Genomic DNA, 16,689 nt, shown 5'->3' on the forward strand with positions numbered 1-16,689 from the left:
TCAGATCCCGGATCTGGGAGTGGCTGGCGCCCAGAGATTGAATTTCAGAGCGCGCGCGGAGAGCATCGGTGTGTGGCTGGCCGTCACTTTATTTTGCCGAATTTCTACGTCAGTGATACAGCACGTGGGGGTTCGTAGGCAGAAGTGTGTTTTCCAGCTAGGGCCTCAGCCCTCCAGTGCAGCGCAGGGGCGAAGCCGGCTGAGCCAGGGCACACTCGGGCTCCTGTGACCCACCCTCCACCGCATCCCCTCGTGTCCTTGTCACTGCCAGTCTCCAAAAGGCACGTTCTCAAGTCTGCACACAGGAAAGGGTCCTGATAAGAGGATGGTACTGAAACCGGGGGTGCCAGGTCTCATTCGGCTCATCGGCCTGGGTGGCCTATGGGGTGGGACTGAGGCTGGGATTTTATTGTAGTGATGACCTCCCCACCCCCCAAGGCGAGCACGCTCAGGGGTAGGAAGCAGGCTCTGGTTTTCGGTAGTCTTCCTGAATGGGGATGGCGCCCCCCTCTTCCTCCCTGGGGCAGCTGTAAGGACAAGGCTCTGCAGGCATCACTGGACTTTCTTCTTTGTCTGCAGGAGGAGAATCAGAGGCAGTAAAGGTGGGGGGTGGTGAAAGGAGGGTTAGCTTGGGGGAGGCTGTCAGGGGGTGCCGACGAAGAGGCGAGAGAGAAGGCGGGAGCAAGGGTTGGTAAAGATGGTGCGAGGGAGGCTTCCGAGAGGTTCCAGGCATGGGTGGTGGGGCTAAGGAAGTAGGGTGGGGTGCAGGGACAGGACTGGAGACCTGCATTTTGTCTCTTACTTAGTCCATTTTTTCTTTGTTGATGGAGGCACAGGGCTCCGACCATGGTGAAAGCAAGAAACATTCCAGAGAGGACCACAAAGATGCGGATGCAGTCTGTGCTGCACAGGGACCTTTGGGCTGTGGTAGACAGGGGCCACACAAGTGTTTTGGGGGAGGGCCTAGGTCTCGACTCTCCTCAGCCCAGGCCTCCTGTTACCCATCTGCCATCTCTCTCTCACCCCGATCCCCACTGCTACCATTGGACTAAGTCCTTTCCTAATCCTTAGATTCTGCTTCTCCTACTTCTTACTCCTACTCCAGGAGCTTTCTGGCTGACTTCCCTCTCTTGTATGCATTCTCTCTGGGGGTGGAGAATGGGGAGGAAACTCACGTGGTCCATGGGTAGAGAGAGCTGGAGCAGGCAGCCACCTGAAATCAGCTAGAGTTTGCACCTGCCGGACTGTCCCGGCCTCTGGCATCTCTAGAAAAAGAGACAGGGTGAGCAGCAGCAGGGCACCTCCTAGGGCACAAGCCTGGGCTGAATGAAGGCCTGAGGCCTAAGAGGCGCTGGGTGAGATGGGAAGGCTGACCAGCTGGCCAGGCAACTTATGTGGGGAGGGTGCTGGTTGGGGGCGGGGGTGACCCTTATCCCTGTGACTGGACAAAGTGTTGCCTGGAACTTACTTTTGGCGTAAGGTAAGTGGGTGGGTTGTGGGTGTGGGCCTGGGGCCTGAGATGGACGAGGTGTCAGTGAGGGGTTTGAAGGAGGATCACACTCGGTACACTCCTTGTCCCTGCACTGCCAGCCCTTGGGACAGGCACACTCTGCATTGGCGGTGAGGGTGCAGTTTCGAATGAGGAGACCTGGGGACAGAGGAGGGCAGGAGGAACATGAGAAGCTCAGGCCTCAGAGACCTGCAAGGCGCGCTCGCCAAATCCTATCTTGAGCTGCCGTCCCAGACCCGGCTCCCGGAACTCCTGCCCTATCTACACAAGGGCCTGCCCCTCCCTCGCTGTCACCTAGTGCCTCTACCTTTATTACTATTGCCATGAAAGGAAAAATTTAGACCTTTTAGAAAATTCATGCTTCGGAAATGCAAACTGGAAAAAGTAGAAACAGCCTGCATGATTTTCTCTCTTATTCACTGATACTTTTATAACTTCTTGAAGTGTAATTTACTTACAGAGAGGTACACTGATCAGAAGCATCAAGCTTGAGAATTGCTACAAATTGGACCCATAGACAAGAGAAGCAGAGTTCCTTTCTAGTCACTACCTCCTCCCACCCACACATAACCACCATCTAGCCTGACTTCCTAACACTGCGAGTTCATTTTGCAATACATTTGTGTAGTTATGCGTGTGTGCTTACTTGTATCAGGCACTCTTATTCAGTCTTTGTGAAATTCATCCACATTGTAACCATAGGCTATTCCTTCTCCTGCTGTATAGTATTCCACTGTATGAATTTCCCATGATTCAGTTATCTATTCTACTGCAAATGGCACGTGGGTAGTGTCCAGTTTTTAAGCAATCAGGAATAGTGCTGCTATGGTCCCTGATAGGTTTTTATTTTTTAATTTGTTTTTAAATGTTCATTTTTGAGAGGGGGGAGGGGCAAAAAGAGAGGGAGAGAGAGAATCTCAAGCAGGCTCTGAGCTGGCAGTGCAGAGCCCGATGCGGGCTCAAACCCACAAACCATGAGATCATGACCTGAGCTGAAATCAAGAGTTGGACACTTAAGCAACTGAGCCACCCAGGTGGCCCCCTGATAGGTTTTTAACTTTACTAGAGATTTACTTCATTACTAACACACTTTGCCTTTAAAAAAATTTTTTTTTAAATGTTTATTTATTTTTGAGAGACAGAGACACAGAGTGCAAACAGAGGAGGGCAGAGAGAGGGAGACACAGAATCTGAAGCTGGCTCCAGGCTCTGAGCTGTCAGCACAGAGCCCGATGCAGGGCTCAAACCCACAAACCGTGAGATCATGACCTGAGCTGAAGTCGGACACTCAACCGACTGAGCCACCCAGGTGCCCCTACTTTGCCTTTTAAATAGAAATGTTATTCAAGTGTAGAGGTTGGGTGCTGAATGACTGCCAATAAATTATACTAGAGGAGGAGGATGTGAGGGGTTCTAGTCTGGGTTGGACTCATAGGTGGTTGGGTTAAGAAGAGGAGGGTGATTCTGGGGAAGGCATTGGCACCGGACGTGGGCCAGGTTTGCCCATGGACTGGTGGGACCTTAGGACAGTGCACTCATGGGGAACCAGGGAGAAGAGCCCCCACAGGCAAGGAGGGGTGCAGAAAGGAAGGCTGGCAGATGTCGAAGATGCCTACTAGTACTCTAATATTCCTTTAGCATGTGCTTTTTGTGAGGAAAGGGAGAGGGACACAAATTCCTTCTTCCCATCCTTAGGCCCCTAGGGCTGCTTCTTTCTGAATTTTGACTCGTAGTTGCTACTAGAATTTGGTTTCCTTGTGGCTTACCAAGAATTGTGAGCCAGCCTGGACAAGGATCTGCAAGAAGAGAACAGTGATAGGGGAGAGGAGAAGAGGTAGGCAAAGGTGAGGAAGATCACCTCAGACCCAGGAGGGGGTGGGCAGGAGGGTATCTGCCCAAAGGCAAGAGAAGGGTTAAGGAGGGGGCTGAGCTTGGTTACAATGGAAGGCGTGCCATTGTTTTTAGTGATGAGTATCCAGAGACCTGGGAGTTCTTTTCACCTTGTATAACCTGTGCCCCAAATTCCAGGCGAATTTCAAGCACTTTTCCATTTTACCCATGGGAATACTGAGGTCCAGAGGGGGCCAAACTCATTCAGCCTCACCCCTGGCCACCGTCACCTGGAGTCCCTCAGCCAATTGCTGCCTGAGAGTTTTGGGGCCTATGGGCTGAGTCTGAATCGCCTGGTCTGGAACACAGCAAAGGGAGTTCAGGCTGGTTCAGTATTGGGAAAAGGCCTTTTGGCGGGGCCTGCAGAATGAGTGGGTGGACTTTGACTAAAATAATTCCAGGGGTGCCTGTGTGGTTAAGTCGGTTGGGCATCCTACTCTTGGTGTTGGCTCCAGTCATGATCTCACAGTTCCTGAGATCAAGCCCTGAGTAGGGCTCCGTGCTGAACATGGAGCCTGGTTGGGATTCTCTCTCTCCCACTCTCTCTGCCCCTGCCCTGCTCGTGTTCACTCTCTCTCTCTCTCAAAATAAATAAACATCAAAAATAAATAAATAATTCCAACCCTGCTGGGGTTGCTGACAAGAAGAGAAAAGCATCCATTAATATATTTTTAAGTTGAGTGGACTGAGGAATACTTCTTGTGTATTTGAGATGTTGTGGTTTTTTTTTGACTTATTTGCAATGGCAAACCTTTTTTCGTTTGTTTTTATTTTTATTTTTTAATATTTACTTATTTTGAGAGAGAGAAAAAAAGAGAGGGGGAAGACCAGAGAAAGAGAGAGGGAGAGAGAATCCCAAGCAGGCTCCGTGCTGTCAGTGCAAAGCCCGATGTGGGGCTAGAACCCACGAACTGTGAGATCATGACCTGAGCTGAAGTTGGATGTGCAACTGACTGAGCCACCCAGGTGCCCCAAGGGACCACTTTAAAGTCTGCTGCTCTATCTGGGCTGGCACACAGATTCTGAAATTCTAGCTAAGATGCAGAAATAATAAAAGAATTCACATCAGCTGCACATGTTACTTCTTCATTTAAAAAAGATAAAATTACTGGGGTGCCTGGGTGGCTCAGTCAGTTAAGCATCCGACTTCAGCCCAGGTCATGATCCTGCGCTTCGTGGGTTTGAGTCCCACGTCAGGCTCTGTGCTGACAGCTCGGATGGAGCTTAGAGCCTGGAGCCTGCTTCAGATTCTGTGTCTCCCTCTCTCTCTCTCTGCCCCTCCCCTGCTTGCACTCTGTCTCTCTGTCTCCCAAAAATAAATAAACATTAAAAAAATTTTTTAAAGATAAAATTACAAAATAAACCAGAAATATAGGCCACATACATATTCATTTTCCTAAATTGGCTGTTGTGCAAAAAAAAAAAAAAAAAAAAAAAAGAAAGAAAGGATGTTACTCGACTGGCTGGTATTGTTATTTCCGTAGGGGCACCTGGGTGGCTCGGTCAGTTGAGCCTTCAGCTCTTGATTTTGGCTCAGACCATGATCTCATGGTTTGTGAGATTGAGCCCTGAGTTGGGCTCCATACTGACAGCTTGGAGCTTGCTTGGGATTCTCTCTTTCCCTCTCTCTCTCTCTGCCCCTCCCCTGCACTCTCTCTCTCTCTCAAAATAAATAAAAATAAATATTAAAAAAAAAAGAAAGGGGGTGCTTGGATGACTCAGTTGGTTAAGGGTTTGACTCTTGATTTTAGCTCAGGTCATGATCTCACAGTTCGTGAGTTCAAGCCCCACATTGGGCTCTGTGCTGACTGTGGAGCCTGCTTGGGATTCTCTCTCTCCCTCTCTCTGCCTCTCCTCTGTTCTCTCTCTCTCTCTCAAATAAATACAGAAAGAAAGAAAGAAAGAAAGAAAGAAAGAAAGAAAGAAAGAAAGAAAGATGTACTCCAAGTTCCAAATGAATGTGCACTTCAGACACAGCCAATTCATCAATGGGGGTTTGCTCACCTGAAATCTGGGACCTAGGACCACCTCCCTTTTTTTTCACTTCCCCCTTTATATTGTCATGATCTGAGTTGTGCACCCATTCTCCGCAGCTCCCCAAATTCTGCTTACCCCATTCCCTGTAACGCTAGAGTTCTCTCCACATCAATATGTGCCCTGCCCAGGGCACCCCATTTCCCAGCATTGGCTCCACTTGCAGTAGCCTTGAAGTGACAAGCTCTGACCTCCCTCCTCTTTGCTTCTCCATCCCCGGCTCTGCCACCTTGATCCCCCAGAGGTTTGCCCATCTCACCAGAGTTACAATGCCGACAACTCTCACAGTGGCGCCGGATGTGGTGGTCTGGTGAGAAGGAGGCCCCCAGTATGCATGGATCACACTGAGCAGCCTCTCCGTGTCTGTCACAGTCCTTCACCAGGAAAGTCCCTGTGAGCAGAGGTCCGGGTCAAGGCCCAAGGAAGGCCACTTCTCTGCCCTCTTCAAGGTGGTACCGGATTCCTCTCCTTGCTGGAACTCACATGCGCTCTCCACTGCCCTTCACCCCAAACCCCTGGCGAGGGCTCCTCTCTTACCTACCTGGCTTACACATCTGGCAGCACAGTTGTCCCTGGGCCCAGTAATGCTTCTCTGGACAGCACTGGGGGGCCAGGGTAGCCGAGAGCCCCGCCAGGGTCCCCAGAATCCACAGCCAGCAGGGGGGTGGCCGGGCCATGGCTCTTGCCCAGGGGAGCTCTTTCTGCACTCCAGCCACTGACCTCTGGGCTCTGCGGACCTGCTGCCCCCAGCTGGGTGCGGGCGCCTGCTCTCTGCACCTCCTGGGCAGCAGCTGTAGGTGCTCTTCGAGTTGCTGGTTTCAGGTGGCAAGCCGACCTTTGATGGCAGCTGAAGCTCTCTGGTGGCTGTTTTTTTTCTCAAAGCAGTGACTTCCACCCCCTCCCCCTTTTCCATGTGCTGGGTGCTGGGTGCTGGGTGTGGGGAGAGCATTAAAGGGCACGCTCTGTCAGAAGACTTGCTGCTCTTCAAAGGCATCCACCACCTCCAACACGCTGGCCTCTGTGCTCGCTAAGAACTTAACCCATTCGTGCTGTCCTCTTTTACCCAACGTTGAATGCGTGGGGCACTGACCTCTCCTATTCACGCACTTGTACACGTTATGCCCACATCACCCCCTGTTCACAGCTTACAAGCTCTTGATGGTTTAGAGGAGGAAGGGGAGCCTGAACTGAGTACAGGCCCACAAACCTTTATCTGAAACAGTTGGGGTCAGATAAGTTTCTGAACTCAGAATTTTTCAGACTTGGGGGAGAAGCTAGCACCACAAGATGCCTCATGGGGCCGGGGTAGCACTCACACTCAAGCACAACATTTCTGTAGCAAAACTATTGAATATTTAAACTAAGTGAGGGTTGGGGCACCTGGGAGGCTCAGTTGAGCAGTTGAGCAGCTGACTCTTGATTTTGGCTCGGGTCATGATCCCAGAGTCATGATCTCACGGTTGTGGGATCGAGCCCTATGTCAGGCTCTGTGCTGGGGCATGGAGCCTGCCAAGATTCTTTGTCTCTCTCTTCCTCTGCCCCTCTCCCCCACTTTCTTTCTCTCTCTCTAAAAAATAAAAAAAAAAAAAAATTAAGTGGGGATGGATAGGACTGTAACTAACCCTTGCATCAACCGAGGTCTGGTTTTATGGCCAAAAGACTGCTACAGAATTGTTCAGAACTGCAAACAAGGGATTTAAACCGGTTCCCTCTCTGCCGGACTCTGCAAGGAAATGACATGTGATCTCATCTAATCTTCCTGACAACCTGTGGGACGGGGATCACGCCTGTCCATTGGCCCTCCTTCCTCACCTTACTCGCATCTTTACCCTCCCTTCCCACCCCCACCTCCAGCTGTGTCCATCCCTGGTGTCCTGGAGCACCTGGGGCATTTCCCTTCCCAGCTTTGTCATGTGGGGTTAGACTCCTCTGGGTCTTAGACTCCTCCTTCCTCTGTCCTCCTAGAAAGGCTGATCTGGGGATGTTAGAGCTAGCTGGGCTTTTCCCTCTGAGTCCTGGGAACACATGGCTTATTTCTCCAGGCCACGTTTCATTCAGGGGCCTTGCAGTTGTTTTCCGCTCTGCCCATAAAATGTCACACTTCTGTGATCTCACTTGTTAGGTCTGTTCTCTCTCTCGCCCTGGTTTCCTTTCTCTTCATATTTTCCATCCTCCCGCCTTTCCCCAGCCCCCTCTTCTCTTCAAGAGGGTCCTCCCAAGTGGGAAGCCACGTATGAGTGTGATCTGAAGAATGACTTGTACCCAACCATCCTTTCCACTATCTGGCAGGGTGCCTGAATTCCCACCTCAGAGTGTGAACCGTGGGATCTGAGGCTTGTGCCGTCACTACCAGTCCTGCCGCTCCCCAGATTATGGTCACTGTCTTCACTGTGAATCTTAAACCTTGGTGGGCATGGGGAGGTGGGGGCCTGTGGGGATGGATGACCCCATGCAGGAACAATGGGCAGTTGGGACCTTTACAGAGAACTTACCCAAAAGGGAATTGGGGGCCCTGGGAGGACTGACTAGTCATGAGCTGCTCAGCCATGCGAGGGAGGATTCCGTGCTCTGAGCTAGGGCCCATCGTCCCCTCTCTGTGGGCAAGGGCAGGAGCAGGGTCTGCCTGGCTGTCCTGGAGTACCCTGGCCAGGAGGAGGAAAGCCAGCTTTCTCGACCTCACTTTCCTCTGGGCAAATGGAATGACCTCATCTCCTGCCTGCTGTGCTGTTTGCATCAATTTCTGGCGAGTCTTGGCCTTTCCTGGACTGGCTCCCTGGACAGTTCCTTCCTTTTGTCCACAGACCCTGTGAGTGCAACCTGCTGACCTCTCCTTCAGAATCTTCTACTACCACATTCTCTTTTGGGGTGCAGCTTCTCTCCACACCTGCTGGCACAGAGATACATATTCTCTTCTCAACATCTCCTTCCTTCTCTTGCATCTCCAGAGACAGGCCCACAGAAGACTTTTCTTTTGGTGATATTTGTTACTTTTTTTTTTTTTTTTTAAGTAGGCTCCATGCCCAGTGTGGGGCCTGAACTCATAACCCTGAGATCAAGAGTCACATGTTCTATCGACCGAGGCAGCCAGGCACCCCTGATTTTCATTACTTTTGAGGGCCTGACTAAACTCTCGATCTGGAGCAGTGACCATAGCCTGGATGTCAGCTGGGGCCACTCTCCTCCTCGACATCTAGGTAAGACACTGCTCAGCTTCCAAGCAGGGCAGGTCCTGGGCAGAGTGGGGAGGAGACAGGACTGTCTACTGGATAAATTTCAGTGGGTCAGCTGTTATGGTCACCTCTCGTTCCGACTCCTCTTTCAGCTAAAGTCCTGTTCCTGCTTCTGTGCGCCTGGCTGTTCCCTTACCTCTGCTCGCACAGGTTCCAAATTTGAGACACAGGGCTTTCTTGAATTTTCCAAACCAGCTATAAACAGAAGCTTGTTAGGTGTGGCAAAACTTTTACTGAAGGTTTTTTGTTTTTTTAAAAAGATTTTTAAAATGTTTATTTATTATTGAGAGACAGAGACACAGAGTGTGAGTGGGGCAGGGGCAGAGAGAGAGGGAGACACAGAATCTGAGTCAGGCTCCAGGCTCCCAGCTGTCAGCACAGAGCCCGACGCGGGGCTCGAACTCATGGTCTGCGAGATCATGACCTGAGACGAAGTCGGACGCTCAACCGACTGAGCCACCTAGGCGCCCAGAAGGTTTTTTTTTTTTTAATGTTTATTTTTGAGAGAGAGAGAGAGAGAGAGAGAGAGAGAGAGAGAGCATGAGAGCAAATGGGAGAGGGGCAGAGGGAGATGGGGACAGAGGATCTGAAGTGGGCTCTGTGCTGACAGCAAAGAACCCAATGTGGGGCTTAAACTCATGAACTGTGAGATCATCACCTGAGCCAAAGTTGGACACTTAACCGAGTAAGCCACCTAGGCACCCCTGAAGGTTTATATATCATAAAGATACAACCTAAAATTGTATTTTGGATATTCTTGTTCTCAATGGTCCTTCCCACCCCAGAGATTAATCAGTGATCTTGCTACCTTACAAGGCGGTAAAGGCACTATCTTGCTGACACCGCCCCCACCCCACCCTGCCCTTTCTGTCACAGTCTGCCTTTCAGAAATGTTCTGTCTGGCAGCATACCTCATCTGTCTTCAGCTCCTAGTCTCCAAATCAGTCTCGGCCCTTTATAAATCTATCAAAGTACTCACAGGAACAAATTCTCTGCAAGATCTTTCATTAGAAGGAAGTTCTGTTACATTACATAGGCATCAGAAATCACTGATCCTGATCTTTAATATCCAAATGCCTTAGTTTTTCTAGCCTTCTTTGTCCCCCATTCCATTCCTTTGTCCTCCACTCCTGCCTTTCTTTGATGACACCACCCCCTCCTTTCCCCCCCGACCCACCACTTTAGGTCCTCCTTCCCAGCCACTCTTTGAGAGACCACGTAGCCAAGTGGGCAGCACAGTGGGGTGCACTCACTTTCCACTTCTATAATTTGCATTCTTGGGACTCCTCAGTCAAAGGGGACCAAGCATTTGTGGGCATTTCTTCCAACCTCTGACCACTTTTCAGTTTCTCATCTCCAGCTCCTAGCATCTCCTGGCACTTAAGTGAGTGTTACTTGCTGAGTATTAGATGGTCTATCCTCAGTTATATTCCTTGACAGTTCTATCCACAAGTATAAGTTTGAAATTTCAGGGGGCCTGAGGGCACATTGACCTCCCAAATTCCACTCTTCTCTCAACAAGAATTTTTTGCACATACATTCTATGCCAGGTAATGGATCACAAAGATGAAACAACCAAACAAACAAACATATGGTTTCTGCCCTCATGTAATTGACACACCAGTGACAGAATCAGAAATTGACCAAATAATCTCAAAGACAAATGTAAAATTTTTATTTTTATTTTATTTTTAACATTTATTTATCTTTGAGACAGAGAGAGGCAGAGCATGAACGGGGGAGGGTCAGAGAGAGGGAGACACAGAATCTGAAACAGGCTCCAGGCTCTGAGCTATCAGCACAGAGCCCGACGTGGGGCTCGAACTCACGGACCGCGAGATCATGACCTGAGCCTAAGTCGGCCGCTTAACTGACTGAGCCACCCAGGCACCCCCAAAATTTTTAGTAAAGGCCATTCCTGCAGCACCATGAAGGGGAGAGATAGGGAGCAATACAGATGCGTGTCCCTTACGGGGTGAGGAATGCTTCAGCCAGGAAGTATGTGGGGTCTGCAAGCTCTCCACCTTCCTGAGAACTGTTTCTTCCTTTGGTTTAGGTTTCTAGACACCGCCCTATTTTTTTCTTTGGCCACTTCTCTTCTTAAGCCATAATAGTTTTCCTTCTATATAGATGATATAAAATAGGGATGATCTGGTCCTTGAAGTCTTGGTAGAATGTGCGTGTGTGTGTATTTTGAGTGTGAGTTTTTCACTGCTGATTTATTTTTTATTTTTATTTTTTTTAAATTTTTTTTTCAACGTTTTTTATTTATTTTTGGGACAGAGAGAGACAGAGCATGAATGGGGGAGGGGCAGAGAGAGAGGGAGACACAGAATCGGAAACAGGCTCCAGGCTCCGAGCCATCAGCCCAGAGCCTGACGCGGGGCTCGAACTCACGGACCGCGAGATCGTGACCTGGCTGAAGTCGGACGCTTAACCGACTGCGCCACCCAGGCGCCCCTTCACTGCTGATTTAATTCAGGTTTTCAATTTCTTCTAAGTCAGTTTGTTGTTTTATATTTTTCTGGGAGATTATCTATTTAATCTCTTTTAGATTTATGGGTGGAAATGTTTAAAATCACTACTAGGTCTACAGTTATTTTCATTTCTATTATTGTTTACTTATAATTTCCTCATTTTTTTCTTGATATAGTTGCAAGAAATATATCTAATTATTAATTGCTTCAAAGAACCAATTCATTTTGATTTCATTGTGTTTTTCCATTATTTATTTGTTTTCTTTGTTACATTTTACTCTCTGGTGTATTTTTTTTCTTTTAATTTTTTAATTTTGAATTTATTTAAAATGTTTATTTATTTTGAGAGACAGTGAACACACATGTGAACAGGGGAGGGGCAGAGAGAGAGGGAGAGAGAGAGAATCCCAAACAGGCTCTGTGCTGTCTGCAGAGATCCTGACGTGGGGCTCGGTCTCACGAACATGAGATCATGACCTGAGCCGAAATCAAGAGTTGGACACTTAACTGACTGAGCCACCTAGGCGTCCCTGGTGTTGCTTTAAAATTATTTCTTTCCTTTTACTTTATTTGGGTTTACTCTGCCATTCTTTTTCTAACTTCTTGAATTGGATGCTCAGTTCATTAATTAAAATTTTTCTTTTATAATGTTTGCATTTAAGGCTATAAATTTCCCTCTAGGAACTATTTTGGCTATGTTGAAGCAAGATTTTGTGAAAATAATAAAACATATTAAATCATAAGTTTGCTATATTGTGTTTTAATTATGTCAGTTTATTATTTTTTCCCATTGTTATTTATTTTTGAACTACATATTATTTATAAGTACATTTTAAAATTTCCACATCATTGGGGTGCCTGGTTGGTTAAATGCCTGACTCTTGATTTTGGCTCAGGTCATGATCTCATGGTTTTATGATTCGAGCCCCACGTTAGGCTCTGTGCTGACAGCACAGAGCCTGCTTGAGATTCTCCCTCTCTCTCTGCCCCTCCCCCAATCGCTCTCTCACTCTCTCGCTCTCTCAAAACAGATAAATAAACTTAAAAAAAAAAGTGTTAAAATTTCCACATCATTTCTTACATCATACACAAAAATAAACTTGAAATGGATTAAAGACCTAAATGTGAGACCTGAAACTGTAAAACTCTTAAAAGAAAGCCTAGGCAATAATCTCTTGGAGAACAACCTTAGCAACATATTTCGGCTATGTCTCCTTGGGGGTGGGGGACAAGAGCAAAAATAAGCTAACGAGGGATGCCTGGGTGGCTCAGTCTGTTGAGTGTCTGACTCTTGATTTCAACTCAGGTCATGATCCCAGGGTCATGGGATTGAGCCCTGTGTTGGGCTCTGAGCTGAGTGTGGAGCCTGCTTAAGATTCTCTCTTTCTCTCCCTTTGCTCCTCTTCCTCTCTCTCTCTCTCTCTCTCTCTCTCTCTCTCTCTCTCTCTCTCTCTTTCTCTCTCTCTCTTGCAAAACCAACAAAGAAAAAAACTACTGGGGAAAAAAAAAACTTGCACAGTAAAAGAAACCATCAGCAAAATGAAAAGGCAGCTATTGAATGGGAGAAGATATTTGCAAGTGATTTATCCAATCAGGGGTTGATATCCAAAATATATAAAGAACTTATAGAACTCAACACCAAAAAATCCAAATAATCTGATTTTAAAATGGGAAGAGGACCTGATTACACATGTTTCCAAAGAAGGCCAACAGGCACATGAAAAGATGCTCAACATCACCAATCATGAGGGAAATGCAAATCAAAACCATGATGAGATATCACCTCACACCTGTCAAAATGGCTAGTATCAAAAAGACAAGAAATAACAAGTGTTGGTGAGGATGTGGAGAAGAGAATGCTCTTGCACTACCTTCCTTTAGGAAGGTAAATTGGTGCAACCACTCTGGAAAGTAGTATGGAGGTTCCTCAGAAAATTAAAAATGCAAGTACCATAGGATCCAGTAATTCCATTTTTGGGTGTTTACTCGAAGAAAAGAAAACACTAATTTGAAAACTTATATTCACTCTTATGTTTAATAGCAGCATTATTTGCAATAGCTAAGATATGGAAGCAGCTCAAGTGTCCAGCAATAGATGAATTAATAAGGAATATGTGATATATATACAATGGAATATTACTCATCCATAAAAAGAATGATATCTTGCCATTTGCAACATGAAGAGACCTACAGGGATTATGCTAAATGAAATAAGTCAGGCAGAGAAGGATAAAAACCATAAAAAACAAACAGCGAACAGAAACAGACTTATAAATATGGAAAACAAACTGGTTGTTGCCAGAGGGGATGGGGGTGGAGGGATGAGGGAAATAGGTGAAGGGGATTAAAAGGTACAAATTTCCAGTTGCAATATAACTAAAAAATATAACTTACAAGAGACTAAAAGTGAAGCATACAGAGTATAGTCAATAATATTGCAATAACACCTAATGGGTGATAACTATATTTATGGTGGTGAGCATTGCGTAATATATAGAATTAAAAAAATTTTCAGATCCTTTTGTAGTTCATAAGCATGATGATTGGGTGTGCATGCTTTTGTGTGACATGTGCCACCTTTAAGCCTTGTTACGACGTCGGCACATTACCCGCCTGAAATTAAAAAAAAAAAAAAAATTCAGGGGAGCCTGGGTGGCTCAGTGGGTAAGCGTCTGACCACTCTTGATTTCAGCTCAGGTCATGGTCTCATGGTCATAAGTTTGAGCCCTGCTTTGGGCTCTATGCTCACAGCTTGGAGCCTACTTCAGATCCTCTATCTCCCTCTCTCTGTCTCTCCCCTGCTCTCTTTTGCTCTGTCTCTCTCTCTCTCTGTGTCTCAAAAATAAACAAAAATTTAAAAAAATTAAAAAATTTCCAGATCAATGAGGTTTAAAATGTTTCCTTTTTATCAATGTTGGTTTTATTTCATTGTGGTCAGAGAATGTCAGCTGTATGTGTAATATGGTAGGCAGAATATTGGCCCTCCAAGGATATGTGTATCATTGGAACTGAGTATGTTGTATGGCAAAGGGGAATCAAAGTTGCAGTCAGAATCAAGATGGCTGATCAGTTGTCCCTGAGATGGGAAGATTATCCTGCACTATTCAGGTGGACCCATTACAACAGCAAGGGTCCTTATAAGTGGAAGAGGGAGGCAGAAGAGAGAATCAGAGGGGTGGCAGCAGGAGAAGGAGTCAGCCTGTTATTGCTGAGTTTGAAGATGGAAGAAGAGGGTCATGGGCTATGGAATGTGGAAGGCCTCCAGAAACTAGAAAGACCAAGGAAACTGATTCTCTCTGGAGCCCCCAGGGAGAATCGGGGAGCAATGCAGCCTGTTGACGCTTTGATTCATTTCCAACTTCTGACCTACAGAGCTCTGATAGAAAATTTGGATTCTTTTCAGCTAATCCAGTTTGTGGTAATTTGTTAGGGCAGCCATAGAAAACTATTACATATAGATCCTCTGGTTTGGGATTTAGTCTGTGGTCTAGGATGTAGCTATAAATGTCCCCATATGCACTAGAAAAAAAAAAAGTATATTTCTAATTCAGTGGTCTCCAAACTTTTTGATTTTGTACTTCATCGATCAAATGATTTTGATCATGTATCCCCAAATGTATGCAATATTTTAAAGCAAATTATGATCATTATTCAAATACAAATTCTATGTAAGTATATGGACATTAAAAAAGATGGGACAAAATGGCATAAGTCACATATAAAAATACAAAAATGATGAGGTAAAGTTGGGGATAACAATATTTAAAGATAATATATTTACTTATTTACAACATGAAGGATCCTTTTGCTTTCATTAACATAATATATAATGACATTTTATACAGTATAACAATATACTAGTAATAATATATTTAGTAAAAGCAATATGATTTAATATGCTTTATTATTTTCACAAAATATTGCTTCAACACTTTATATATAGTGACCAGTGGATCTGGGTCTAAGTTCAAATATTTGGTTTTAATGACTGATTTAGATGAAAAAGGCGCTCTAGGTTGGGTGTGTTTTCTTTTAATGTTTATTTTGTTTTGAGAGAGAGAGAGAGAGCATAAGTGGGGAAGGGGCAGAGAGAGAGGGAGACAGAGGATCCAAAGTGGGCTCTTGTGCTGACAGCAGAGAGCCTGATTCGGGGCTTGAACTCATGAACTGTGAGATCTTGACCTGAGCTGAAGTCAGATGCTCAACCGACTGAGCCACCCAGGTGCCCCAGTTGGGTGCGCTTTCTAATTTTGAATCACTGGCCTATCTTCAGCAACACTTTTTCTGTTGGGATACTTGGTGGCCCAGGTTGAGGGCATGTCCCTTCAAGGTGGTTTTGCAGGTGATTTTATTAGACATTCTAGGGAATAGTACTCACCTGAGACCAATTTATATGTTATTTTCTCAGAGGCAGAGGGGGTTTCTCAATCATGATCATATAAATTTGAACCCTCGACCTAGGTGATCACAGGCTTATAGTTGCAGATTTTCAAGATAATTTTTTCTCCACCCAAAAGGAAGACAGACAGAGGCAGGCAAGCTTCCTTGTGGAGGCTCTGTGTTATAGAGTGGGTCTTTCTAGATTTTTCTTAAAGGTTTCTAGCTTTATGTGGGAGTGTGTCTTTTCCAATTTGGCCCTTGTGGGAGTATTTACAACTGTGTAAATGAGTAAATGCCACTACAAGCCAAGGACTCTCTGTCCCAGAGAGACAGCTGCTGTTTAGTCAGCTGCTAAACATTTACCATCACATCATTTCTGCTGGCTCATTAGAGCCGGGCCCAGTAATTGTCTTTGGTCCTTTTTGTTTTTGAATCCAGAGTTATTTCCTGTCTGGACCCTAGATTAGAACTACTCCTGGCAAGCCTTTATCTTCCTACTTCAACCAGCTTAGGATCCCAAACCAGCAGAGCTGGATGGAAGGTTTTTGATCCTCCGGGTATATCTACTCATCTTACGGATGTCAGAACCACTGGCCAACGAGGTGAAATAATTTGCTCTTTGTGGCGAAGTTGAGACAGAGCCTAGGTCTCTTGAGTTCCAGTCCACTGCTAACTCTAGCACTTACAGAGCCAGACACATATTTGGTGCGTGATGCATGTGCTGGATTGAATGAATGCTTGACAATACCTTCTGGACTCAGCCTGCAGACATGTCTGGGTTGCTCTTCCCGTTCCTTTCTGCTTCCTATCTCACAGAGATTGTTCCCTGCTCTTCCGCTTTATGAAGCCATCCCAACTTCTCTTTCCTTTTCTTTTTCTAAATGGAAATTTCATTACACAAGGAATACCTTCCTATGTCTCTTTCTAGAAAATTAAGCAAGTAAAACCCATTCATTCTACCAGTAGTTATATGCACTAACAATTCTCACACATGTGCCGCAGGACACAGGTGCAAGAAGGTTCAAACACTACTATTTGTAACAGCAAACAAAAAGAAAAAGAAAAAGAGAACCCATAGGTCCATAAATGGTAGATTGAACAATAAAGTGTAGTATGTTCACCCAGTGGAATACTCACCGAGTGGAACACTTAGGAGAAATGAAAATAT

General features: G+C 46.0%; 1 protein-coding gene and 1 non-coding gene across 4 annotated transcripts; one reads left to right on the top strand and one right to left on the bottom strand.

Moving 5' to 3' along the window:
* Window positions 1-69: 69 nt before the first annotated feature.
* On the bottom strand, window positions 70-6,313 carry CD27 (CD27 molecule). 3 transcript variants are annotated; one of them, XM_019464750.2, is made up of 6 exons: window positions 5,976-6,295; window positions 5,694-5,825; window positions 1,469-1,648; window positions 1,176-1,265; window positions 803-922; window positions 70-573 (listed from the first exon to the last, which is right to left on the bottom strand). In XM_019464750.2, the coding sequence occupies exons 1-6, from the start codon at window positions 6,109-6,111 to the stop codon at window positions 449-451; spliced, it is 783 nt and encodes a 260-aa protein (XP_019320295.1). In that variant the 5' UTR covers window positions 6,112-6,295; the 3' UTR covers window positions 70-448. The 3 variants fall into 3 exon arrangements, with proteins under 3 accessions (XP_019320295.1, XP_053751425.1, XP_019320296.1); XM_053895450.1 differs by lacking the exon at window positions 1,469-1,648 and having other exon boundaries at window positions 5,976-6,313; XM_019464751.2 differs by lacking the exon at window positions 5,694-5,825 and having other exon boundaries at window positions 5,976-6,298.
* A 7,343-nt stretch (window positions 6,314-13,656) lies between these two features.
* On the top strand, window positions 13,657-13,760 carry LOC128775208 (small nucleolar RNA U13). Its single transcript, XR_008419849.1, has one exon. It is a non-coding gene; the product is annotated as a small nucleolar RNA U13 (small nucleolar RNA).
* The last annotated feature ends 2,929 nt before the right edge of the window (window positions 13,761-16,689 follow it).

This window comes from Panthera pardus, unplaced genomic scaffold (assembly GCF_024362965.1).
Source record: "Panthera pardus isolate Hobbes unplaced genomic scaffold, ASM2436296v1 HiC_scaffold_6, whole genome shotgun sequence".
In the NCBI taxonomy this organism is placed as follows: Eukaryota; Metazoa; Chordata; class Mammalia; order Carnivora; family Felidae; genus Panthera; species Panthera pardus.

What these genes read in the sequence shown, in the direction of transcription:
- CD27 (XM_019464750.2), bottom strand. Translation starts at nt 6,111, where the DNA reads ATGGCCCGGCCACCCCCCTGCTGGCTGTGGATTCTGGGGACCCTGGCG. An exon ending in CCACTTACCTTACGCCAAAA is followed by an intron (nt 1,266 to 1,468) that starts GTAAGTTCCAGG and finishes CTCTTTTTCTAG; the next exon opens with AGATGCCAGAGGCCGGGACA. An exon ending in TCTCTCTACCCATGGACCAC is followed by an intron (nt 923 to 1,175) that starts GTGAGTTTCCTC and finishes TGTCTACCACAG; the next exon opens with CCCAAAGGTCCCTGTGCAGC.